This window comes from Cebus imitator, unplaced genomic scaffold (assembly GCF_001604975.1).
Source record: "Cebus imitator isolate Cc_AM_T3 unplaced genomic scaffold, Cebus_imitator-1.0 Scaffold62, whole genome shotgun sequence".
NCBI lineage: Eukaryota > Metazoa > Chordata > Mammalia > Primates > Cebidae > Cebus > Cebus imitator.
Window position 1 is genome coordinate 5,561,061 of NW_016107377.1, and position 13,570 is coordinate 5,574,630.

The following is a 13,570-nucleotide window of genomic DNA, read 5'->3' on the forward strand; positions in this document are numbered from 1 at the left end:
GGTTGGAGGTTGCTGATTTGTGTAATCGCTATAGCGCTTGCCAGGGACCTTAAGGGTTGTTTTGCTTCTCTGAAAGGGGCCCGTGCTTGCTATTCAGGCAGCTAGCCGCGTCTTTCTTGGTTTGCTGTGGGGCCTTGCTTGGTGAGGGGGAAAAATCTCCGGGTTTCTGGAATGGGGAAGAATTCTTGCAGCAGCAGTTGACTGGTACATGAAGCATTCTTTGATGTTTGTGGAAGCAGATTATTGTTATCTCCTGTGGGTGTGCCAGTTCTTGGGGAGTAAGACATAGGCGTTTTGGAGGCAAGGAAGTTCGTGTGTGAGCTCGGGGATGCAGCTCAGCTATCTGCTGGTCTAGTGGCCCGGAAGTCATGGGGAGGGGACAGAGCCCTGAGCTACAGATGCTTGACTGGGTTATTGTATCGATTTGCTAGTGCAGTCTGGTTTTCAAACTCTAAAATTGAGGTATTTTATTAGAAGTGGATTTGGGTTGAACCCTTAATTTCTATAAGGGATATATTTTGGTTAGGGGAAATAGAACTGAGTTGCTCATTCTTACTGTACTTATTACTCTGCACAAGAATGTTACCTTGAACAATAAAATTGGAGATGATTTCATTTTGTTTCCAGGGAGTATTTGTGTGGGAACTGTTGCCCTACGTGAGGCATGCGGCAGAAGCCAAAGGTTAGTTTCGTCCTTTGTGAGATAATCACACAAATGAGTCTGTGTTCCCCCAGGGTGTGCCGTTACCTGATTTTTAAGGGAGCCAAGGTGGACAGCAATTTAGAGTTCTTCAGATTTACAAATGGACAATGACATCACCATTTTTAACACTGAAGCCAATCTCATGCCAGTAATGGTGGCTGTGCTGCTCGAGGGACTGGGTTCTAATGAAGAATACTGGTATGAACGGGGGTCTCTGCAGTCATCAGACTGATCATACTCAGCTCCTTTCCCTGTGGACAAGTGATTCTTTGAGAGTTGACTGGCAGTGTTTCCTGTCAGTTCTGCCTCCTGGGGGAGATGGGGTTTGGTGGAGTTTGGTGGAGTTAGAAAGCAGCTTGCCTGTGTGTGCACTCTCCTGGGCTGTTACTTTCCGTAGACACACACAGTCGGCTAGCATGTTTTTAAGGGCAACTTAGCCAAGGAAGCTGGCCTTCGTGTAGCCGCTTCCAGCCCTGCATTCAGAGAGAACCCAGGTACCAGCTTTGTCACCGGAACCTGCCTCATCATCACCTGCCACTGGTCTGTAGCCAGGTCTGCGGGCCCAGCCTTGAGACAGGTGTACCGTCACCAGTCTCAGTGCCAGCCCTCAGCTGCTCCCGGCTCAGCTGCCCGGAGCCTGCAGCCTGGGTGGGGAGATGCTCAGCCTCTGCATCTGGGGGGCGGGGGCTGGGTGGCTGGTAGCTCCTGCCTTTTTGAGCTGTGTCTTGGCTGGCTGCTGCCGGTGAGGTCGACACCAGTGTGGCGTGGGATGCCCTGGCTGCCTCCCACTGGGCTCGGATTTTCTTGGACGTGCATCTGCCTTTCTTACTCAACAGTTTTATTCCCGAGTTGCTTTTGTGAAGTGGCTGGTGTGGTTTTGGATGTAGCATTCTGTACCTTTCCTTTGGCAAAACGTGGTCAGTTTGTAAACATTTTTGATATTTCTTTCCTTAAAAAACACAGCTTCTGCATTTCTGCTATAAAACGTCAGCAAAGGCAGAGTGAGCCTAACAGGGCACGTTCTTTAGCACAGGGACGGTGTCATGCAGGGGCCAGTAAAGCTCAAGAAAACGAGGATTTGCCGTCAGGGTGTGTCTCGTGTGTAGTGTGTCTGAAACGCCATCATCTGTCCCTGGCAGCTTGAGAGTGGACTGCTGCCCACACTGTAGTATTTTCCTGCGGGCACACAGGAGGCAAAGGTGCTGGTCACAAATAGAACCACCAGTGTGCAGCAGAGAGTTTGGAATCATTCAGAAATACGTGAGGAGACTGGCTCATCCCAAATCTCCAGGAATGAGTGACCGGGGACTTCTGGAGGGAGCCTGCTGCAGCTGTGTCACGTGCCCCGGAGCCATGCGCTCTGCCGCTGCCTGCAGGTGGGAGGAGCATGGGCTCCAGGGCCCCTCCCTGCCGCACCTCAACACTTAGGCTTTAGAAACCCAGCCGCTTCCCTCCCACGCACGCACACAGAAAATGAAGATGACAAAAAGTTAGCTGTTTTGCCTTAAAACGTCAATATGCTGGATTGTGGCGTGAGGTATTTTATTCCCTTTGTTAGTACTGGAAACCGTCTGGTACATCTTGTAAGGCAAATGATTAACACACGTCGGGCTCCTCGTCTGTTTGCAAGTCGCCGTTTCCAGGTACACCAGTCAGAGCTCCACAGAGAGGGCGTGTGTCTGCTCCTCGGGTGGGCAGGCTCTCCCGGCTGCAGCACGGGGCATGAGAGAACGGGATTGAATCGGCCGTCCCCTCCGCTGTTTGAGGAGGAGGAGGGCTTAGGAACACCGAGGGACTGGCAACTACCCATCACCATCGAGAACAGGCAGACATTTTCCGAGCTGGGGCCTGAGCCGCCATTGGAAACCGTGTTCCCTGTGCAGTCCAACTGACTACCCCATGCCTGGGAGGAACGAGTACAAAAAGGTAAATGTTTCTGAAGACAGGCACGATACATACTACTAGAGAATGCGGTTTTAAACCACAGCCGCAGGAGGATACAGGAGTAATGACAGGTGCCGGGGACTAGTACCATGACTTCACCGTGCTCTGCAGGAGCACGCTCACTACACGCTCATCACGCAACATACCGCAGATCAGTGACATACAGCTTTTCATGCTTGTGACACAGACAGCAGAACACCACGGCTTACTATCATCTTCTCATTGTGTACAGCCCTCACGGTACGGAGACAGTCCAGGTATTGCACTGGATCTCGGCTTTTCTTCACAGAAAACAACGCGCTACGGTTTGGAAAGAGTTACCACTTAACGATTTGGTCAACTTGCACCAAGAAGCAGGTTGGGCACAGGTGTTTTCAGTTGAGCGTGAAACCCGCGGTGGAACGCAGTGTGCTGCAGATTGCTTATTCATCACAGGAGTGAGTCCTACTAACTTCCTATTACAAAAGTAGAAAGACTGGAAACGAAATCTGAAAGTGATCTCATTTGCTTCAGGCTGCGCCGAGTGTATTGCAAACACTGGGAAATCCACTTCGTAAAACGCAGCAGCCCAGGGGTGAGAATCATAAGTTTCCTTTTTTAGGAAAAAAAAAAAAAGACAATTTGCACTGTCTTGTGTTGAACGGATGTGTGTGTGTACTGTTTTCCAGGGGCAGGGTGGAGGGGAAGATGGTGTTTGGCACTCGTAATGACAATGTTTTAATACTGGCACGAGCCAAAGAACAGCGCCCCCCAGTGGGTGCCTGGAGGTGGGAGTGCTGTTCTGTTCAGACGCAGAGAAGACAGGGTTAAAAAACACGGCCGTGGAGACAGGAGAGGTGCTGGGAAGCCATGTTTTTGATTTTCAGACAGGTGTTAATTTTACCAGGCTTCATGAATGCAGAAGAAAGGAAACTTCTTCCAGGAAAGCAGCCACTGCAGAAACAGTAATGTGTCCCGCCATCAATACACAAGAGACTCTTTGTGACTCAACACGGGGGCTCGTGAGGAGGAGCTGGTGGCACTGCGGATCACTTCCATCCACCTGCAACGCAGGAAAGCCAGTGACACCCTCGGGACGCTGTAGTCCACCTTTTGCTTGGGTGGGCATCACTTACTTACAGAAACACAGGGTCATGTCATGCCACCTGGTTTGTAATCTGCCACTTCAGCAGAAGAGCAAGGCAACTCCCAGCACCCAGGCCTGAGACCCATGGGCCTGGGCACACACACTCAAGTGGGAGCTGGAAGTACCTGAGACCCAGGTACCTTGCTGAGGTGACACGGCCCACTCCACTGGAGCTCTGAGGAGTGAGGTGGCCTCTGGTTGTTGGGGAGAATGCTACTTCCTATTTTCATGGACAGTGCAGAGAACGGTGGTACATGCCCCATCCTGCGTAGTGAAAGCTCCCCACTCCTGGATTATTTTTTTTTTGAGAGGGTCTTGCTCTGTCACCCATACTGGAGTTGAGTGGGGCAGTTCTAGCTCATTGCAGCCTACCTCCGGGGCTCAATCAGTCCTCCAGTCCAAGCCTCCCAGGAGCTGCCAAGTCTCCCTTTTATTTGTGTATTTGCTGTATACCAATGGTTCTCAACTGGGAGCAAAGCTTGTCCCATGTGGTAAAGTCTGGAGACATTTTTAGATGTCACAGGGAGGGGTTGCTGCTGGCATCCAGTGGGTCGAGGGGCCAGGGATGCCGCTAAAGACCCTGCAGGACGGACTCCCCGAATTACCTGGCCTCCTTGTCCCAGGGCTTTCAGGATCTGGACTGCAAGGCTGGACTCTTTGGCACAATAATAACAAAATCCCAACATGGATAAATCCAGCTGTTGAGCTCAGTCCTTCAAGCTGAGTTTTTCTGTCCAGGATCAGATTTGAGAATGACTCTCCTCTAGGTTCCTTTTTCAGGCAATAGTGCTTAGGAAGTGTTAACTTTGGATGTCACAGGAGTTTTAAACTCTGGTTTTAAAGCACTGTGCTAATTTACTGGAAGGGTGCACTGTTCCTGATTGGCCTCACTGCTTTAGAAATCCTTGTAGAGTTCAGCATCAGTTCTCTCCAACAGCAGCAGAAAAGCTGCTCCCTGAATGGGGAACTGCCCTGTCTGGACTGCTGCCCGAGGACCCCTCCCTCCACCCCAGGGGGCGGCTCAGCAGTGCCAGCTGCCTGGGTAGTCTGCTTGGACATGCAACTTGCAGAGGCCCAGAATCTTTACTCAAAATATGAATTGCGGGTACAGCCTAAGCCTGACTCTGTTTCACTTTCATTTCTTGGCTAAATGAGGTCTGCAGCCCCTGGGTCCCATTACATCATGTAGGTGGTTTCACTGATAAGACAGACAACCCCGAGGAGAACGAAGAGTCCTTCCTTATAAGGTCCCCTGAACCAGCATTTCTGCCATGACCCTGGCAGGAGCTGCGTGACTACAGGCCTAATACAGCACAGACTGAGAAGCCTGAGGTGCGGTTTGGTTTTTGTTATTAAAGGCTTCCTCTGGGTGGGTAAAGCTGGGCCAACAGAAGCTGGTGTGGCGGCACCAACTGGGGTTCAGCTTCACAGTAATGGACATGCACCACATTAGAGACCTGCAAGTGAGCTGGCTAGGGCCTCAGCCAAGGCCATGCGGGGTCAGGGCCCAGGGAAGCCGGAGCCTCCTGGGGGCATCTCACTTGGGAGAAATCCTGGTGTTTGGAAGAGGTGTCCTCTGCTGCAGGGCACTGTGTGTGGGAAAGGGGGTGTGTACCTTTCAAATGTGTACTCGCTTTCCGCCCTGAAGTAGTAGACGTGGGACTTGAAGTGCAGCTTGAACACGTGGTCTTTGTGGATGTTCTCGGATTCCGAGGGAATGGTGAGCGAGTATCCGAGAAGAGGCAGGCTGGCGAGGGGATGATTGTCCTGGAAAGGGGGAACGAAGCGGCTTTTCAGGGGCAGCTTCTGCTAGCGGGCCTGGCTGCTACCCCTTATTGGGCAGGGACTCTGGGAGCCCAGGCAGCTCCACCCTTGGGCGTGGGCCTGGAAGGGACTGTGGCAGCTAGCGTTGGCCTGTTTGTGATGGCCCAGGTGGCAAGTCCCCACCCAGACTGAGCTGTGGATGAAGCCAACCCCATCCCTTGTCCAGCCAGAAGACAGGTGGTCCTTCAGTGGATGATCATGTCAGCATCTCCGAGAGCTGAGGGCCTCCGGTGGACAGGGCCTCCCCGTGCCACCTGGCTGGAGCTCAAGAGGCCAGAGTCCTTCCTGAGGAGGGCAGTCTGCTGGAGAGAGGGGTGGCCCCTTCACCCCATGCTGCCGTCCCCAAGGTCCGAGGGCCACCCTGTGTGAGGCACTCACCTGGTGTGACTTGTAGAAGAACAGGCAGAAGTTTGTGAACACCACCCACAGCTTCTGCCACCCGTTGCTGTTTTTGAATTTCCTCAGCAGGTTCCCAGACAACTGATTCTGAAAGGCAAGGTGGCCTATGAGGCGCAGAGCCCAGCCGCAGCCTGCTCTCTTGAGTCCACGGTGGCTCCCCTCTGGGCTGGGGCATGATCATGACTGAAGGATGTGGCCCCGGTGTGGGGGGAGACTTGGCAGGCCGAGGGAGCATGATCTCATCGCTTCACCCTCTCATTTGCTATGGGGCATCTTGGGGGCCCTCTGTCCCCCAGAAAGACACGCTGAGGTCCTCACCACCTTAGAATGCAGGGTTATTTGGACATATGGTGGTTGTAGGGTAACTAGTAAAGATCACATGGGGCTAGGATGGGGCCTAGAGCCAACCAGAGTGGGGTCCTTTGAAAAGGAGAAGAGCAACAGGGACACCTGGGGGGGAGTGTGCCCTATGACACCAAGGCAGAAATGGGGGTGCCGGATCCCATGCGCTGCGAGCAGGTGGAAGCTGAAAGAGGGAGAGGTCCCTCCCAACAAGCTCAGACAGTGCGGCCTGGTCCCCAGAGCTGCAGAAGCCCTCATTTTGAGGCACCTGATTTGTGGCTTTCCCCTGGAAATGCCAGGCACCCTGCACAGAAAGCCAGGCCCCGGGTGCTGGTGAGTGGCTCCCACATGCCCTCTAGTGGCCTTGGCGGGGGGGGCAGCTGCAGCCCTGCCCGCCTCCAGGCCCCGAGCTGGCCCAGCCTCTGGGGTCACCCCCTGGAATAGTACATTGGTTAGGGCCAGGCCCTGCAGCAGTGTTGGGACACACAGCAGCCCAGCTGGGGGCAGGGACAGGCACCCGTGTAGGTGCCCCTTCCAAAGGACCCTGAGCAGGTCTGCCATGCTCCTGACACACTGGTGGCTCATTTGATCCGTTTGCCTAAGTGACATCACCAGCAGAGATTCAAAGCAGTGGGATGGGTGGGTGGAGAGGGTGGACCACCTTGTAAAGGCCCTTCATGCTGCTGAATTGTTCATGTAAAAATTGTTAAGTTGGCCAATTGTGTGGAATTGCTATTTTACCAGGATAGAAAATGCAGACCTCTGAGTCGGCCTCATCCCATGGCTCTGGGTACCCATCACGAAGCCTCGGTGCTGGGAGCTGGGATGACACAGTCTGATGTCCCTGCCCTCCAGCTGCTCAGGGTCCAGTGGGGGAGATGGACACCAACAGTGGGTCCATGACGGGTGGCAGGAACTAGGGGCCCTCTCTGTGGATTTGGTGGAATGAGAGGGACCCCGCAGACAGAGGGAAAGGGGTTCCAAGCTGGGCAGGCAGCTCCAGCCATCCATCCTCCTCCCCCAGTGGCAGAAAGGAACAAGAAAATGACAGGCTCCAGGTTCCCAGAAGGTGCTGGCGGCAGCTAGGGCTGGGCACCTGGGTCATGCACCACAGTGGGAGGAAGGCGGCGTGCTCCCCTTTCCTTTCCTAGGTATTTTTCTACTCAATCACTTAAACTTCAAATACAGTCCAAACATGTTTGTTATCTGCAGTGAACTTTCACACTGAAGCCAGCCCACAGTGGGGGTCATGCATGTCACATCACAGGCCGGGCCCATTCGTTTCCCAAGGAGCTTCCTTAGAGCGCTCCAGCTTCTGCCTGGCCATTCCAGGAGTCTCTGGAAATCTCATCGGTAGGCACATGCAGCGGCCCCTCCTCATGCCCCGCCCCACCCCACCGCCCGGGCCTCCCGCTCCCCTGCGTCAGATCCATTCGGCTCCAGCGCGTTACAGGCTGTGCACTTCGACATTCGTGCCCTGCGCTACTCGGGAGGCCGAGGCCATGCTGGCGGCTCTCAGACCTGCCTCCATTCACTGCCTTCACAGGAGGACCAACCTCCTTGCCCAGAGCCAGCCCCCTGTCTCTTTGGGGCTGTTCATTGGCGCCTCCACTCCTCTCTCTCCTCGTCCCCATCCCCTTGGCCCCTGCTGTGGGTTGAACTGCACCCCCCAACAAGATAAGCCCAAGTCTAAACCCTCCATGCCTCTGACGGTGAGCTCACATGGACACAGGGGTGCCTATGATGATGTCCTCACATGGACACAAGCAGTCTGCAGATGCTATTGAGTTAAGGTAAGATCACTAGGATGAGCCCTGAACCCAACAGGAGCAGTGTCCTTAGAAGAGGACATTTGAGCGCAGATGCAGGGAGGGAGGACAGCAGGTGATGGAGGCAGACTGAGCTCTTCGAGGAGCTGGGGATTGTAACCCAGGACTGCTGCGGCCACCAGAGGCTGTCAGAGAGGCGGGGACATTTTCCCTGAAGGTCTCCAGAGGGGCTGGGTTGCCCTGTGTCCCAACGCACCTGCCGCAAGCTTGATTTTGGACTTCAGTCTTCCCGAACTGAGAGACGTTTCTGTGACCTCGCCCAGTGTGAGGGTGGTGCTCTGTGACGCCACGGGGCAAAATCCCCACACCTGCTGCTCCCTGGTCCCATGTCCCACTGTCCCTTCCCTCCTCTCAGTCCTGTCTACGCTGTCCCTTCCTTCCCCAGCCCCACTGTCCCTTGGCTCCTCCTGGTCCTGTCTGTGCTGTCACTTCCCTCCCCGGCCCCAAGGTCCCTTCCCTCCTCCTGGTCCTGTCTGCGCTGTCACTTCCCTCCTCCTGGTCCTGTCTGCGTTCTGTCCGCTGTCCCCCATCTTGCCACTCTAGCCTTAAAAGACAACTCGCATTGCTTTGCCTCCGGCCCCTCCATCCCAACATCTGACCCCACCTGTAGTGGAGCCCCCAGACCCGCTGGCCTGCCCACAACTTGCAGCAGAGGCTGCTGAATCCACACGGTCCCCTGGCATGCCCCTTCCTCATGTCTGCCTGCACGAGGCAGGTGGGTGCGAGAACTGGAAGAGAGGCTGGGCATGGGACCGTGGAGAGGAGGCTGTCAAGTCAGGAGATGGAGCTGCTCCGTCCTCTGTCATGCAGGGCGAAGGCCCTGGGGACGGGCTCATCTGTGAGCATTTGGCGTCTGGAATGTAAGGCTGCCTGCCAGAGACCCCAGACTGACGCCACACGCCTGAGAAGGGGGCTTTCTGGCAAGGAGAGACATCTGCAAAGTGATAGAGCTGCCAGTTCCCTCGTATTTGGGGCCAGCTGGGAAAAAAGGCTGGGCCTGTGGGGAGCTGGGGCCGGCACCTCGGACGTGTCCCCTGGAGGACGTCTGCAGAGGCAGGCCCGGGTTCCGAATGCCAGCCTGTGGCAGGAAACTCAGTCATGGCAGGTCCGAGCAACGGGGAAGGTCGTTTTGCTGGCATATTCCTGTGCTGTTGGTTCCAAGAGCCAACAAACTCCCGTCCCAGCCACAGTCTCTTGTGTGACACTGCTTGGGCCAGGCCTGTGTGGGAACTAGAACTTTCTGCGTTTTAGAAGGTGAGTCCTGCCTCTACTGCAGAGGCCCCACAGAGGGCGCGGGGCAGAGGTTCCGCAGTGAAATGCGAGTGTTCACACGAAACACCATCACAGTGACAGGTGGCCTTGCCAGCCCAGGGCAGCTCCCACCGCCAGTGAGAGACCTTCATGGGCTTTGAGTGTTCTGAGAAAGAGCTCTGGACCTGGACTGAAGAATGCTTAGGGAAGGGGCACTTGAAAAGCTCTGGAAAGATGCAAGACCTGGGAGAGACGCAATCTTTCAGGTGGTGAGCTCAGAAAATAATACCCCGAAATGAAAGGCTCAGAAGCCTCGCCTTGCCGACACCTCCTGCGCTCCTGCCTCGTGCCCCTTTCTTCCTTAGGCGAGCCACAGAAACTAGGGGCTCCCCCTTCCTTAAGGCGGGACATTGAAACCGGCACCTCCTTCCTCCAAAGCCAGCCAGAGAACCGAGATGGTGACCCTCACCTTTCCCCACTGTTCTGTGTATGAGCTGGCTATAAAGAAACTCCCAGCCCACCTTGCATGAGAATGCGTTCTAAGACCCCCAGTGCAGAAAGGGTCCCACCCATCCCCAGATGCCCAGGGGCAAGAAACACTGCTCGGAGAAGCCAAGAAGAACCCGGATGTGCCTCGCTGGCTTCCTCACCCTCCTGGCATTAGCTCGCCGCCTCTGGCCGTCAGTTCTGCATGCCTACCTGTTCTTCACGGAACCTAAGCGTAAAAATGGCCAGTTTTTGCTGGACCTTGGCGTCTTCATTCTGAAGGCTCCAGTGTCATGTAAAACTAGGATGAAATCAACTGGTCACGCTTTTCCCGTGTGAGCCTGTCTGTTGTCGCAGGAGTGTCTGCCGTGACCTCATGACGGGGAGGAGTGGAATCACCTCCACCCCTCCATGGGGATGGCTTCCAGAGCCTGTGTCCCCTGCTCCCTGGGTTCTGTGAGCCCGGATGCTGGGCCTGGCTGGCACCCGCTTGCCATGGTGCAGACTCTGCTCCCGTGGGGCCATTTCAGGGCTTGAGAGCCACGGAGCTGTCTGGCAGCTGTGCCCTGGGTGCCTGTGTCCTAGGCCAACCGCATGAGAGGCAAGGAAACAGGTGAACTAAAGAAAACAATCTTACGGATGACAGCAGGGGCTGATGAGCATGAAGAGACATGATTGCATTTGTAGGAAGATGGTACCCACTCTGCAAGGGTACCCCCCCTCTGCCCAGTAGGCTCCAAAGGGGGCCCAGCTTTGATTCCTCCCTGCTCAGCCACCACGGGTGGGTGGGGCCATCCATGGCGCCAGCCTCCCTGGAGCTCCTGGCCCAGAAGCCTGCCTGGGTTCCGCCTGGGCTAGCACAAGCTAGCGATGAGAGCTGCGCGGCCCCCGCATACCTCCACGGCGATGCTGAAGTCCACCATGGAGACGCTGGTGTTGCGGTGCCAGCACACGTGCACCATCGTGTTGCCACGGTGCGGGGCCTGGCGCTCCAGCGACGTGCGCGAAGCACTCAGGTCGTCTTCCGACTCCTGGTCAGCCGAGGTGGCTTCATCAGGGGACTCTGCAGGATGGGGCGAAAGGCAGCGCTTCTGATCTTTCCTCCCAGGAAGAACACCCCTTCCTGAGGCCCTCTGAGGCGCTGGAAAGGTGGGGGCTCACAGCAGTCATACCCTGTGGACCCACCCAACCAGAATCTAATGAGGCCCCCACTCAAGGGAGATGGTCCCTGCAGCCCCAGCCATGGAACCCCGGCCCTCCCGGCTTCAGCTGTCACTCTGGGTGTGGAGCGCCTGGTGTTCTCTCCCCGGACATCGAGTGACAAGGGTAAATGCCAGCCCAGAAAAGGTGACTTCCCACCTCCCTCACACTGTTTTCAGGAGTTTACTTTTAGGAAAAAGAACTTTCTTGATCTTGGGCTTTAAACACAAATGTAGACCACAGGTGTGAGGCCGACCCGACAGGGTGGCTTTAGGTGAAAAATGCTGTCCCCCCATGAATCAGACCCCCGCCTGGGAAAGCTGCTCTGGCCACACTCACTGTTGTCAGGGGGGCTGCTGGCCAGGAGCTCGGGGGCGGGGCCACTGCTCTTCTCCGCCAGGTCAATGGCCATCTGGATGTCCTCAACCCACTTCTCCATCTCTGACCGAGAGCTGCAGACACAGATGCGTCAGGGGTTCAGGTCACAGCACGCCAAAGGGGAAACGGGCAAGGGGCGGGCTCCTGAGTTACCTGGCGGCCACGATGATGGACTGCCGCTGGCCCCGGAGGGTCAGGCAGTGGGGCACCCCCCACTCGTCTTCACTCTCCTCGATCTGTGGGCGAGAGAAGATCGTGTCACCGTGGGGCACGTGATGCACTTTCAAATATCCCTGAGCTGGCAGCAGGTGACTCAGAAAAGGAGGGGTGCCACTGAGCAGGGCTCAGGAGACCAGACCCCCCCACAGAAAGAGAAGGCACTCTGAGTCGGAAAAGCCCAAACCGGAAAGGCGACAGGAAGATCGCAGCACCCTGAATGTTTGTGGCAGAGCCCACAAACTTCCCTCTCTCCAACCCCGGGGGACAGCGTGGGCCCCAGCGAGGGCCACAGCCCTGGTCCAAGCACCCTCTACGCCTGCCCAGCAAAGGGGACAGGAGGCAGCCCAGACCCAACTCGGGAGGATGAGGCAGCCAGCCCAGCTCCAGGGAGTGGGTGCTGTCTTTCGTGTGTGTGGCAAGGACTATCGGGCCCCTGCGGCCAGGCGCAGGCAGCGGGAGGCGAGTTCAGGCACTGACCTTCTCAGCTTGCCCTTTCACCCGACTGTAGAAGGAACAGACCCACACAGCCCATGTGCAGAAGGAGCCATGTCCCCAGATCCCCGCTAGAGAAGCCCTAGAAGGCTCTATCTTTTAGGTGAAAGGGTTGTGGGGTCTTCAATGGTCTTTGATCCCAGGTCTCATGACCGAGATGACGCTGCCCTCCCTCTCCCTTCCTATCCAGTCTCTTGCTTTCCCTCCTCACTGCCAGGTCAGTGGCTCACGTACCCTGCAGCCCAGCCTGCACCTGCCGCCCCAGAGGACAGGCCCTGGCTTCAGGCCTGTGCCGTACTCACCGTCATGCCGTAGAGCGGGAGCTGCCCGTGGACTTTAAACTGATTGGAGGCCGTCAGCCCCCGGCTCGTGTACAGCAGGACGTCATTGAACTGGAGGAACAGAAGTGTGTGGAGGTGAGACCACGTGCAGACAGCAGGCCTCCCTCCAGCCTCCACCACCATTCACTGTCCTCAGCCACCCCCGTCTGGGCACCTTGGCTGCTCCTCCTCCACCCCAGGACCCCTCCTTGGGTGGCCGAGGTCTGGCCTCGGGGAGCCTTGCTTGCCCAGGTGACAGGATCCTTGTGAGGATGAGCCGCTCTTTCTACTCACCAGGAAGAACATGCGCTGCTGGAGCCCCTTCCCCGAGAGCTTGCTGAGGCTGCCCAGGCGGATGAACTCCTGTGGGGAAGACAGATGGGAGGGCTGATGGCAGCGTGCAGATGGCAGCGTGCAGATGGCAGCGTGCAGGCCCCGAGGGCTGACGGCATAGCCCTGAGGGCTGACTGCGAGCGTGCAGACCTGCTGGCTTCCTCCCACCTGGGTCCCCTGCATGGTGGAAGTTGTAGCTCTCAGCTGCGATTCACTGCACGCTTGCTTGGCCCAGGTGCTATGCTAAGCCATCTCTAGGCATCACCTGTCTCCTTCCCAGAAGTGGACAGGGCAGGCACCACCGGCAGCTCCCCCAGCAGAGGGTAGTGACAGGTTTGAGAGCACTCAGGTCTCCCTGAGGACCACAAGAGTGACCCCAGGATCCCCAGGGCTCCCCACGACAAGGGAGATCACAAGGACTCCAAGCAGCTCTCAAAGAAGGAAGAGGCTATAAAAAGAGGCAGCAAAGGACCCCTGAGGATGGAGAAGCCGCTGGGAGCACTGCGGCTGGGGGAAGCTTCTCTAGGATTTAAAACCGGGCTTCTCAATGAGTATAAGTGCGCTGATAAAGGAGTGAAAGGCAGATGTGTCCAAGGCGCCTCTGCAACCCGAGTGACATCCTCCCCGGGGCCGCACACTCTGGAAGGCACGCATTGCAGGGGCACAAGCACTTGAAACACAAAAAAATGACCATTTTTTTCTTTGTTTTTCTTTTTACAACCAA

General features: G+C 56.2%; 1 protein-coding gene across 6 annotated transcripts in view; it reads right to left on the reverse strand.

The window, feature by feature from the left end:
• Positions 1-2,193: 2,193 nt before the first annotated feature.
• Positions 2,194-13,570, reverse strand: part of FARP1 (FERM, ARH/RhoGEF and pleckstrin domain protein 1) — a 330,763-nt gene continuing 319,386 nt past the window's right edge. For 5 of the 6 annotated variants that reach the window (XM_037739083.1, XM_037739086.1, XM_037739085.1 and 2 more), the window contains exons 20-27: positions 12,808-12,876; positions 12,496-12,585; positions 11,636-11,718; positions 11,444-11,556; positions 10,801-10,967; positions 5,976-6,083; positions 5,389-5,540; positions 2,194-3,689 (exon numbers count right to left, since the gene is read on the reverse strand). In XM_037739083.1, the coding sequence (XP_037595011.1) occupies positions 3,608-3,689; positions 5,389-5,540; positions 5,976-6,083; positions 10,801-10,967; positions 11,444-11,556; positions 11,636-11,718; positions 12,496-12,585; positions 12,808-12,876 (864 nt within the window). In that variant the 3' untranslated portion in view covers positions 2,194-3,607. The remainder of the gene's footprint in view (positions 3,690-5,388; positions 5,541-5,975; positions 6,084-10,800; positions 10,968-11,443; positions 11,557-11,635; positions 11,719-12,495; positions 12,586-12,807; positions 12,877-13,570) is intronic. The other variant, XR_005200535.1, reaches the window with a different exon arrangement.